Source organism: Molothrus aeneus, chromosome 2, assembly GCF_037042795.1.
Source record: "Molothrus aeneus isolate 106 chromosome 2, BPBGC_Maene_1.0, whole genome shotgun sequence".
NCBI lineage: Eukaryota > Metazoa > Chordata > Aves > Passeriformes > Icteridae > Molothrus > Molothrus aeneus.
The window spans coordinates 30747047-30759865 of record NC_089647.1 but is presented as its reverse complement, the minus strand read 5'-3'; the positions used below and the strand labels follow the sequence as shown (position 1 = coordinate 30759865).

At 48.3% G+C, this 12819-nt stretch overlaps 1 protein-coding gene across 2 annotated transcripts in view; it reads left to right on the top strand.

Moving 5' to 3' along the window:
* Positions 1-12819, top strand: part of GAB2 (GRB2 associated binding protein 2) — a 93067-nt gene that overhangs the window by 48666 nt on the left and 31582 nt on the right. For both annotated transcript variants that reach the window (XM_066572308.1, XM_066572307.1), the window contains exon 2: positions 3984-4284. In XM_066572308.1, the coding sequence (XP_066428405.1) occupies positions 3984-4284 (301 nt within the window). The remainder of the gene's footprint in view (positions 1-3983; positions 4285-12819) is intronic.

Genomic DNA, 12819 nt, shown 5'->3' with positions numbered 1-12819 from the left:
GGGACAGGAAGGGTCCCAACCACTGCCTGAGTCCCCCAAACATCCTTGCTAAGTACACTCAGCCAGTGAACCCAGCAGCACTGCCTCACCTCTGCCAACCCAGCTCCCCATAAAACAGCCAGCTCCAGGTAGCATCCAGCTGGATAGAGCTCCGTTTTGTGAACTTTAACTTTGCCACTGCACTACTGAGGTGGAAAAAAACTGAGCAGCAGCCACGGTTCTCAGTGCCCAGGGAGGATTCACATCGCAATAGGAGCATGGTGGGCACTTTTTTTTAACAAACAAGTCTTTAAAAGAAGTACTTGCCAAGTGTCAAAATATTTCTCAGTGACATTAAGGGCCTTTGGCAGCCGTAATTTAACTGTGAAGGAACCTGATGCCGGCAAAGGACCGCACAGCTGGAAATTTGTGCTGCAAAGCAGCGTTTTATGGCTGTTAAGCTGTTGGCCTCTCAACATTGTAAAGCTGTTAAACAAACACAGCCCTTGGCTCACAACACGTGTCAGGGAGGCACAGTGTTTTGGCAGGAGCAGACTGATGGCAACAGGGGCTCCAGAAGAGCTGTGAAGGGGTAGAAATAAGCAGAGGAGGAAAATTCAGGTGGAGGATGAGATGCCTGTGTGCCATCTCAGCCTCATGCTGGGAGAAGGTGGTCATGGAAAGAGTGTGTAGGTTCCCATGGAGTTGCATCCTCCCTTGGTTTGGCATCAGATAAGATTGCCACGCACATATGGATCCCATACATCTTACCACTGTCATAGCTGCTGGTCAGTAGACGCTTAAATCACTCTCTTGCAGGAAGGTGATATCCTAGGGAAGCCTAAATGTAGAAGGTTTGGATGGTATTGGTACTTTGAATGGGGAAACAGGTGTCCCAGGAGGATGAGCCACATGCTGCATATAGTGACATGTTGAAGCAAGCTGTGTTGGTGCCAACAGAGATGCCCTAAGAGCAGCCACAGCCTAGCAAACACAAACTGAGCCCTGGTCCCAATAACAGCACAGCAAATCCACAGGGAAGAAATAAAATACACTTGCTGGGCCCAGCACTCAAAAATTCAGAGAAAATGTCCACAAAAACAAGGAGATTCCTGTCTATTTCTCAACTGTTTACTTCCACTCTCTTCTAGCAATCGTTGCGTATTCCTCTGGCTTAGAAGCTGATCTTAGGAGGCAGGAACAGCTGGTTCTGCTGCAGGGAAGTGTGGTTGGAGATGCCTCCAGCTGTGCTGCCTGCAGCCACCTGTCCAGGACAGGCACTCCTTAGGCTGCTGCCATGAGCTCTTTTTCTGGCTCAGAAGCTGTATTAGAAGAACACCAGTGACTCCTTATCATCAGGAGGGCACCATACAGAGATGAACAGGGTGGTCTTCCCAAGCTTGTGGGACTCCTCCCCTGTCCAGTGCTCACACTCTCCAATGGTGCTCCACCTCCTGAAGCTTTCCAGGAAATGTTGTGCCTGCAAGACCCATTCTTTCGCAGCCAGCCTATGTTAAAACTTACACGAAGCAACCAGACTGTGCATGTTACACTGTTTTCTCTGCAAGATCTTGACTGTGTGGTACCTTTCATTGCTACCAGACAGGCCAAAGAGAACTGGAGGAGTTGTGGTTCTCACACTAGTGATAAAAGGAGAGGTCATGGTAGCATTATTCATCTTGCTTGCAACATTTCCTCCTGTGTTTTCCATGAAAACTCTAAATTCTGAAGTCTAGTTTCTGCCCTTTGTGGTGACAAGGGCATTACAAAGCAATGTCTCAGCCATGAAGGGAGGCTGCAAGACTGGACTCTAGATGGTTGGAAAGCAACAAGTTAAGCAGCAAGAACTGGTGCTGGATGTCTGCATTCAGGTGCTGGTTCATGTGGTTGCTCAACTCCATCTTCTTGCAGTCCTCTCACTGATGCATGCCCATGTCTTAGTCCTGCCAGGTGACTGCAAAGAAATGACTCAGTGTTAACAGGAAGAAGCTAATGGGACATGTACCACCTAGAACTAGGAAAAAAATGTTCATAGGTTTGTTTCCCAATGATTTGGGTGAGCCATTTTGAGGAGATGGGCTAGTAAATTATTGCTGCTGCCTGATGAAATTGGTTTTTCCCTCCCTGATGGACACAGCTCCACTGTATCTATTTTGTCACTCAAAAGCAGCCATTTTGATGAGAAGTGGGTGAGATTAAGCCAAAATCTGCTGGCCTTGCACGTCCTCTTGCTAAGCAATTTGCTGCTTCACTGCCTTTGGAAGATTGCACTGAAGTTGCTTTCCTGGCACCAGGAGCCGTTTTGAGAATTAGTGCAAAACTAATTTGATTACAAATCTCAAAGACATCAACAAAAGCTATTTTTAAGCTTTTGAGAAGTATTGTCTGAATCAGACTGTTCAGGGAAAACACCACAGGAGTTTCTTACCATTATTTCAGTGATGAAATTCTCCAAAACTGTGAGATCCTGGTGCGGTTGGCTGGCTGAGATCTAGCACGTGCCCATCACCAATATGTAAAGCTTGTGCTCAGCACCTGGGCATTATCATGAGGGACCCAGCACACTGCTTGCCTCAGTGCCTCTCTTGGATTACTACAGGTGTTTGTTCTTCCTTCTTAGAAATATTGTGTGCTTCCTCATAACCCAACCTCTTATAATCATCAGAACTCCAAAGGTGGTTATATATAAAAATATAAATAAGTTAAATCTCATACAAAAAGCCCCACTGTCAGAGCCAGGGCAGGATGGTGGGGATCACATCTCCTCCCTTGACATCCTCTGGTACAAACTGAAGTCTGTGTCAGGTAATACAGGAGCACTGGTCACAATTCACATCATGCTTATCCACATGCTCCTCTCCTTTGCTGCCTTCAAAGACACCCTGAACAAGCTGTTTTAAGGACTGTGCTTAGATGTAATCCTTCCCTTCCCTAGGCCATGGGAGCTGAGGCCTCTGCAAGGGAGCATAGCTCTGCAAAGGGGGGCAACTCGAGGTGGTCCCTCAACCCTTTTCATCCCTCCCACAGGTGCCATGATCAGAGCACACCCCAAAGAAACACTCTGCTCATCTCATGGGATGGGGGGTTACACCTGCACAATTTTCCCTGTAATTTCAGTTTTAGCCTTTAACACATTATCCTTGTGGCTATTCCCCCTCCTGTGGGCTCCCAGATGTGTCTGGCGTAGGGAGGGCAGCAGGGCTGCACTTCTCAGGGCCAGGGCTGATGGCTGACATTTGTTTTGCTGATGGCTGACATTGTTTTGCTTCAAGCTCCACAACCCCCTGAGTCCATTCTGCAGGTAGTTTGGCCAGGAGCTGCTGTCAGCAGTGTTTGGAAGAATCAATGATAACCTTTTCCTTTGCTAAGGAGTTACGTACATGCCAGAGAGCAGAGGATGCTTAAAAACAAATGAAGCTGGGATTCTCCATGGGTCTCCGTGGCATTATTCTTGATATTTAAAAACACAAACCAGTTCTCCTTTGGTTTTATTAGTCTTTCTATTCTGGCATTTAAATAGAGATTGGCATGGTCAGTATCTGCAGACACATCCTGTGATGCTCTCAGGGGTTTCTCTGAAGGTTAGGACACCCAGGGTGCTGCATGTGAAGTGCCTCAGTTCCTCCGAGCTGCTGGAAGGCATTTTGGCAACACCCAGTAATGCCACTGCACAGATGACGGAAAGTTGGGCAAGTGGGTCCTGGGAGCATGTCTGGGCTGTAGGGTAGGAGCAAGGTTCCTCTGAGCCTCAAGACTGGCACCTTTTGGGGTCATCTTATGTTATGATGCTATGTTGGTATTTAATTCTCCTGGATTTTAGTATCGAACTGAAGAACTGAGCTGAGTCTGTGTATCTCAGGTATGCAGGTATGCCTGAGCAGCTTCCCAGAACACCCCATGGTGGAGAAGTGTCGTGTCCCTCTCTGTCACCCTGTCCCTAACAGTGAATTTTCTTCTCACAGATGCAGCAGTGGGGTTCATGCTTGTTGTTGTCTTGGTTTCAGGCATGGAAGAAACGCTGGTTCGTCCTGCGCAGCGGTCGGATGAGTGGCGACCCCGATGTCCTGGAGTACTACAAAAATGACCACTCCAAGAAACCTTTGCGTGTCATCAACCTCAATTTCTGCGAGCAAGTGGACGCGGGCCTCACCTTCAACAAGAAGGAGCTGCAAGACAGCTACATCTTTGACATCAAGACAAGTGACAGGACCTTCTACCTGGTGGCTGAGACCGAGGACGACATGAACAAATGGGTCCGCAGCATCTGCCAGATCTGTGGCTTCAACCAGTCTGAGGAGAACACAGGTACCATGAGAGACAGGTCCATTGCTAAGAGCATCTTCTCTCCTGTCCTCCCAATGGGCCGCAGGCCTCTTTCAGATCAGACCTGTAGGAGGGGTGTGCAGCCTGGCACAAGGCTAGAGGGGCTGAAGTGGGAAATGGATGGACGTGTGGGAAACTTTCATAAGGCTTTCCTGCCTTTGACATCTAAAGAGCTGTCTTGGCTATTGTGAGAGCCAGTCATTTTTACCCTCCATAAATGTAGACCTTTCAGTCTCTTACAAGAAGTTGGTGGTGTTTGGTGACTTTTTTAGCTGCAGCCTTTGTCCCTATGCATCACCAAAATACTCTTGAGAGTGGTGAGAACCAGCAGTGAAAATCCCCTTTGCTCAGACGTTTCAATCCCTTGATGGAGTAGGGGGAGAAGCTTTACTGGAACCATTTTCCTCTCCACTACAGTTTTGCCTGCTGGCAGTCTCTCATGTGGAGGACAGACATACTTTCTGCACCTGCATCCCCATCTCTTTACTGGAACCCTCAGGGAAAGCACTGGAAGGGGGAAAGGAAAACTCCAGGTAGTTTGTGTGCAGTGAGGGGACCTGTTGTCTGAGTTGTGGTCCACCATCCAAACTTGATTGCACTTGGGCAAGCCTGTACATTGAGCACTGGTGATCTGCCTCTGTTTTCCCAGCACCACGAGGGCACACATAAAACCTGAGTGAAATGGGTTGGGGAAGTGAGTGTGGCGTGCAGCTCTGCAGTCACCTGCCCATCCCATTATACATGGTAGCATCTCTGGGTACCTTTGCTTGTCTCACCCAGGGGACTGCAGGCCTGTGCTCTGTCTGCATGAAACTCCCCATAACAACGTCCAGCTTGAATCTGTTTTGGTCCCTCGTGGAGCAGCTGCCATCCGCAGGAGTTGAAACCCTGCCAAGAGCTTGTCAGGCAGGACAGCAAACAAAGCACCGCAGCAGCGCGGATGCGATCTTCACTGACTGACGCATGAAGCAGGATGTCACCTTGGCAATGGGTGCACAAGTGGCAGAAAGGATCCTTGATAACGTCGCCAGCCAGGTCTTTCAGGGAAAGGTCAGGCTAAATAAATTACATACCGTTCCAATGTCAGCAGTGCAGCCCTCGAGGTTCAGCAAAATTGTTCAGGCCCCTTTTTTAAGAGCTGTTTCATTGTAGGATTTTCCATTTTGCGTGCATTCAGCTGGGGGAACTGTTTTTCTTCTCATTTAGTAAAATGAGCTTTCAGCCCAGCGGCAGCAGGATCGATACGGGACTTCAGTGAAATATAAATCTGGGCAGCAAAAGGAAAAACAATCTCCCGCTTGCAAGTGCATCTGTCCCAAAGGGCGCACAGGGATCATCAGGCTGCAGAGATCCAAGCACTATTCCCTGCAGGATCATGGAGTGACATCAGCAAAAGAGGAACAAAAATCCCTATTTGTAACAGAATCACAGCTCATTAATGCTGTAGGGAAAGTACCCACTTGAAACAGTACCCAGCTGCCAAAGTTTGATTTTCTGAGTAAGCCAAGAAAAAGCCTGCAATGGCGAATGCAGCAGATGTGTCCAGATGCTGCAGCAGAGAGGGAGCATGAATTATTCAGGGCTGGCGCTTCACTTTGGTCCTTGCCGAAGCAGTGACCCCATGCTCACCTTTCCTTCACCATCCCTGCTTAGTAATGGCAAATAAACCATCAATTTCCCAAAGTGGATAATGTTCATTTGAAGAGTCCATGGCCTGGGGCTGGGTGAAGAAGTTGAGGGGCCACTGGAGCTCTATAGGTGTCGGAAGTCTTGTCCATCTTGGCATGTATAAGCTCATCATGGGGTGCATCCTTCATGGGATGTCAGCTGGAGGGAGTAATGAAACAGCTGTAGCAATGTTCGTAATTCTGCTGTGCTCCCTCTTCATCACCTCCTTGAAGCCAAGGGTGGATGGATGGGAGAGGAACAAGACTTTGTGCGAGATTAAGAAAGTTCCTGGATAGAAACAGAGCTTGGGACACTTGGCATTTTGTTCTTAGACCTTCCTCCCCTCATCCTCAAGCTTCTCTGCCTTGCTGTGGCCTCTGCCTTGGAGAATGAATGAGTTGGTAATTGAATGAACCAAAAAGGGGGAGGAAAAGGTAACCATCATGAGCAGGAATAGCTCCATGCTAATTGTAGCAATTAATTAACTAAATCTCCTTCTCCCAGCAGACAGGCAGCGTGGTGGAACAAGATCAGGAACTGCCAGGGAAGCCACTGTGCACATTTTTCTGGTTGTACTTGTTCCTGGGTGTGTGACTGCTTTATACTGGCCCAAAAGCCTTGCTGGCTCTGGCCCCGCAGCCAGGCTGTTCCCAGCTGGGCTGTAACTCACATCCCAGCGAGGGGAACACTCCATCACCAGCAAACACATTGACTGCAGTTGCCATCATATGCTGAGTTACTGCCTCCTCGAAGGGACACCCCACATCAGCTGAGCCCCAGTCACCAGTCACTAGTTTGCTTATAACCCAGTAGTGGTGGAGGACATTAGCTTTTGGGGCAGTTTGGGTAAAAGCCTGTTGCACCAGCTCCCCATGATGGTAGGGAAAAGGCAGGGTAAAAAAACCTTTTAGCATGATTTAGTAAGCAAATGGGCAACCTGGAGTTGCAGTGATGCAGACCCTCTGCACCAGTGTGGGACCGTGCTTAGGTGCTGCCCGTGCTCCCAAAAGGCAAAACAATTAAAAGGCAAACAGATTTACACCCTTTGATGCTTCTTTCCATTTGCAGCTCAACGGGCGAGTGTAAATTTTCTGTCACTTGGCTTTCACATTAGTCCTTCATGTTCTGTCTAGACAGGGGGACTCTCAGGATTAAGGAGGCTGGACTTTAGGGCGATTTAATGTCATGCTATGGCTCACTGCTGGTTTGCTGATCTCCAGCTGCATTATACATCTGGTTCAGCGGAAGGAAGCTCGTTTCAGCCTCAGGGGCCTGAATGTCAGTGAAGCAGAGGGTCCTGCCGGCTGTCCCAAGGAGCAGCTGCTCAGCAAAGCTGCCCTGGTGACTTTGTTCCCTGCCCCGACCTGAAAATAATTGCAGAGCAGCACGATTACATCTGCCAGGAGAAGGGAAATTAAATTGATTCTAAAGTGTTTACCCAGACTGTGGCAAAGCTCTTTGTTTCTCTTAACACCTATTTACTTTGAGAGCTAATTACAATTTTTGAACAAGCAGAGCCTCACAGGATCCCAGCTCCTCTGCGTGTCTGAGGAAGCCAACCATGCTCAAGGAAAGTAGATTTGTTCCTGTGTCAGTGCTGCCTTTACACTGCAGTTTGCACTGCTGCCACCTTGAGTGTTCCAAGTACAGTGGGGGGAGACCAGCCAGGGACCCTGGGCCACAGGCTACATGAGAAAGGCCAGCACATGGGTATTTCAAACCATCAGCATTTTCCCTGCCCTAGTGGGCAGGCAGCCAGGGCTCAGCTGTGAACTGGATTTTCTCATAAGCTTTGTTTGTTGAAGTTAAAAAAATACCAAATCCCACTAAACATATCTCATGTACCATTAACCCTTTCTGAAGCTGATGCTTCAGCCAAAACCCCTCCTTGTCCCATCTCCAGTATGACAGAGGTGCAGCTACAGCAGCCTGTAGTGTGAACCAGTGTGTGTGCCCCTGCAGTGAGCATGTCCCTGCAGGGGCCCTGTGCAAGGTTTAGTTATTTTGAAGGAGTCAGTACCTTTATTAACTTTATGTCAATTTACTGTGCCACCCTCGGTGGCACCCTGGAGCTCCTCTTCTACCTTCTCCATGGAAAAGGGGCTCTTTCAGGGGCTTGGATTTCTGGGTGCTGACCAGACATGGGTGGGAGTTTAAAAGCTTATTCATGCACGTCATTAATGCCCCTGTGCTAGAGGTTTAACCCAGACATGAAACCAGAGAAGGGAATATTTGTGTGTAAGTAAATGTCCTTGTTTTGATCTGAAAGCTCCCTCCTCTTGGAGAGTGTGAGGAAGGCGTGGGAAAAGGATGGCACTGGGTTCCTGCCCTGATGGGTGATGGGTTGTGTCTGGCAGCAGTAGCCTCTCCCACCCAGTCCAGGCATGTTATCTTTTTTTTTTTTTTTTTTGGTCCATCTGGGACTTAATTTCTTTTATTTATTTCTCTACTTTGCTCCAGGGCAGTTCTGGTTTCTGGCTAAGTCCCCACTCCATCTCCAAGGCATGGTGTTGGTATTTTACATCATGACAGGAGCAATCCCAGCAATATCTCACTGAACATAGGTCAGGGCTGAGCATTAAAGTTTAATGGAGATGCATCTCTCCTTCCTCCTTCAACTCAGACATGCTCATTCTAGCAGTTTAGTGGATCAGCCTCTGGATACCACTCACTTTCTGCTCACACTGGTGAGATCTGCACCCCACATGCCTGGGTGTCTTTGGCTTGGTTCTGCCCCAGACCCTCCACCAGTTGCCCCATTCCAGCCCATGAGAGCAAATTTATTGCTCTCACTTGACTTGCTTTGGCTGGGGGTCCCACATGGGCCACAGGCTGGTTGCCCCCAGCCTGCTGCCTGCAAGTCTGTGTTTCGAGCCCATCTGGCTGCTCTTGCACGCTCCTCACTTCTCTCCCCAAAGCATGTTTGTCCTAGAAACAGGCCAGTGATGCCTCCAGCCCCACTGATTCCTTGCAGCCAGGTTTGCCTGAGTGTTTGCCCAACAAAGGGAGCTCAAGATGGACCAGAGAAGAAAACAACAGAGACACCCCTGAAGACTTGCTGGGAGGACAGGAGCTGCCCAAAACTCAGTGAAGAGGCTGTGGGCTGCAAGACTAGAGTAAAACCATGTTTGAACATTGTATACCACCCACCTCTCCCAAACACTCCCAAGTCAGCAGTGTTCCTCATCCCTGCATGCAGGAGCAGGGCACCAGGGAGCACATGAGAGGTGACAGCTCCTGCATTCCTGCCACCACTGCCGCTCCCATGGCCAGGAAGAACCAAAGCAGAGGGGAAATACACAAGACCAGGTACTTCCTTGCTATAGTGCCTAGCACATGCCTCCTTCCTTCCCTGCTTGTGCCATGGAGGAGTTACAAGCCCAGAGCCCAGCCAGGGACTGTGCAGAGGCTGAGGAATGTGGGATGAGAAATGGGGACAAGGAGGGATATGTGGGGGTGGCCTTGTGTCCCTGACAGCACCCAGGCCCTGCTGTGTGTTGTTTTGGGATTTGCAGGCAGCACTGCTACCTAAGGGCAAGGGAGCAGGCAGCCCCTTGTGGAGCCTTGTGCCCTCATGACCTCCTAGAATTATAGAATGCTTTGGGTTGGAGGTGACCTTAAAGATCATCCAGTTCCAACCCCTCACCATGGGCAGGGATACCTTCCACTGGACCAGGTTGCTCTAAGCCCCATCCAGCCTGGCTTGGAACACTTCAGGGATGGGGCAGCCACAGCTTCTCTGTGTAACCTGTGCCAGTGCCTCACCACCCTCACAGGAAAGAATTTCTTCCTAATATATAATTTAAACCTGCCCCCTGTCAGTTTAAATTTATTCCCCCTTGTACCACTTGACTTTTTAACTTCTGTTGCCGTAAGTCAATTGGTCTTGACTCCATCTTTAAGCCCTGGTATGAGTTGTACTTGGCTGTCAGCTCACATGGAGGCCAGTCTGTCCCTTCAGACATTACAACAAGAGTATGTTTGAGTTGAGCTTGACCATGGGATGGACAGGGCATATCTGGTTGGATTCTCTCCAGATATTTCACCTTCCTATGTTTGTTCACCTACCCAAAGACCTAATATCCCCTGCCTCATTTGGAGATAGCTTGTGTTGGGACAGGAATGTGGAGCCTGGAGCACTGTACTCTGACCTGCTGTCCCACCATACATACAGATGCAGCCTTTTTCTCAGTGTTCCCATCCATACTCTCAGCACTCAGTGTCAAGGAACTCCTTCTTTTAAAATACCTATGTCACATCTAGATCCACTGGTTGCACACCTCAAGTACATTTAGATCAGACCCCCCTCAACCTTTTCTTCCATGTTCTGACTGTTCCTAACAAGGGGAACAGCTGTGGCTGCAGATTTTCTCTGGAGGCCAAATACAGCTGTCATATCTCAGCCCCAGATTTGACCCAGCCTCGCTAGAATAGGTGGGGGAGACCTGGTGGCCCAAACTTACTTTGCACCAGGCCCATGGTTAAACTTCAGGTGCATACAAGCACCTTCTTGCCAATGTCACAGTTCATTCCTTAGCCTTCCTGCCACTTTAAATTTGTTCCAAACTTCCCTGACCCTGGTTTTCCTGATCCACAAACAGCAAGTTATTTTAAGATCTGACACTGTTCAGCTTTTATTTCTGTGTAAACAATACTGGAGATGGAGTGGTATTGGCACAAAGGAGCAGCTTGAGAGCAGTTAACTGCCTGCTGTCTTTTTCCCCCTTTTTTCCCTTCTTCCCTCTGGAGATAAGCTAGTTGTGGTACTGATGAGTCTGTTGAAGAGCAGAGCGCCAATAATGACCTGGAATTTGTTTCCTAGAGGACAGAAACAAGGGGAGATCCTTGCTGTTCTCTGACAGCTGGTCAGGGTGTCCTTGCTGTGATTCCCCTGGCAGTTTGGAGAGGAACTGATGCCACTAAGAGTGAGACATGTTTGGGTGGTTGTAGTCTGTCCACTTCTTGAGAGAAAAGAAAAAATATGTCTAGAATGAGGCTAGTCATTTGCACTCTGAAAGTGGCCATTTCTTTCCCTTGGCTCTCCAAGGAAGTAGGACTGATGAGATCAGGTGTCCACTTTCTACTAAAACTCATCCCACCTGTGTCAGGATTGCTATCAAGGCCTTTGCTATCAGGCTGGATCTTCAGTGATTTCATTTTCATAATTTCATTTACACCAGACAATGAGCAACCCCTGCTATTCTTCCATACCTTATTCCTCGTGCTGTACTCTGCTCTTCAGCATGCTGCCTTCCCAGGAGCATTGCAGGACCAGAGTCAAACCACGATTGCAGACCACCACTGCACTGCCGTGGTGGTCACTGTCCTTGATACCAAGAAGAAGAAGAGGAAGTTTCCTGCCCATATAGGTGCCAAGAAAAGGACTGAGGCCAGGATGCAGAAGGTTTTAGCAAGGGAAAGGGTCTTAAGGTATCTACATGATTAGAAAACCAAGCCTCTGGCTTCAGGGCATCTGATGTAATCAAGTCTCTGACATCTGCGATGCTTGGAGCAAGGCTTTCTTCACAGTTTAGGTTTTGGAAATTTAGGAATTTTTAGCATTTCTTACTTAGATGTTTTTATTGTGACTTTGGACATTTTGAAGAGGCAGGACTGAAAAAAATCCAGAAGATATGTGAGCCTTGTGTTTGCAAACCCAAAACTCTGCCATCCCAGAGAGTCCATTGGAAGATGAGTATTTGTTGAGCCTCCTTTGACCATACCCAGCACTGATGGGAACTGGCAGAGGATGCAGCTGTTTGTGGGAGCACAAGGTTTATAGGCAAAAAATGCTCCTATCTCACTGCAAATAATAAAACCATCAACTAGCAATAAAAAAAATTTATGCTCAGCTTTCAAAAAGGACCAACAGTCAAAATACTCCAGCTCTTCTTGACTGTTTCCCAGCTGGCGCCCAGCTCAAGGGTATCCAACTGGCCTCTTCTGAAGATAAATACAGAGCTGGAGGACTGGGGCCTTTGGGGAAAATCCTGCCCTTTCCTGGCCAAAGTCCCACTGGTTTAGCTGAGCTGAGGCTGGGATTTGAGCTGGGAGAGAAGGAAGAAATGAGAAGTTCAAGAGGTTTGAGCTTTTTTTAGCCCTAAAAGCATTGCCCAGCCTTTCCAGCACAGGTTTCCTAGCAGAGATTGACAAGCTGAGTTCACATCTCAGCCCTGGGCAGGGCTGTATCCTGCCCTGGCACCCAGAATCAGAAACCCATTTAACATAATTCCTTGTTTTGTTATTGGCTTATATGGCTATGAGCCCTGTCAGATGAGCTCTGTTAGTTTAATGGGCACAGAGGAATTTTTAGGGTGACTTACTGACCGTGGAAAAATGAGCGCGGCAGACGGTATCAGCAGTGCATCAAAAAACAAAACCATGCAGAGCCCTTGGAAACAAAAACAGCTGATGGACTTGGAGTGAAGTGACACTGTCTGAGCAGAACTGAGGGAGACAGGGAGGGAGAGAGGCATTTTTGGGTTTCAGCCAACTAAGAAGAAACTCACAGCCACATTCGCCTGCATTTATATTTCCCAGAGGGGTCTTGGGACTGTTGTAGCCCATGTGCCCCAGTCATGCACTTTGGGATTCATGGAGCTGCCATGAATCTGTCTGCAGAGTTTCTCAGGCATCAGGGCAGGACACAGATCCACAGGTGATGCCCAATATGTAGGAACCAGGCTGGCAAATGCAATGGACAGAGAGCCCCAAAATGCAAGTGCAAGCAGGCTGGACAAGGGGAAAAAATCACTTTTGCAAAGGATAATTTTCTGGCAGTTTTTCACAATGTGGCACTTTTTTCCCCCCATGTAAATGTATTTCCCCATTTCTTCCCTCCATACATTT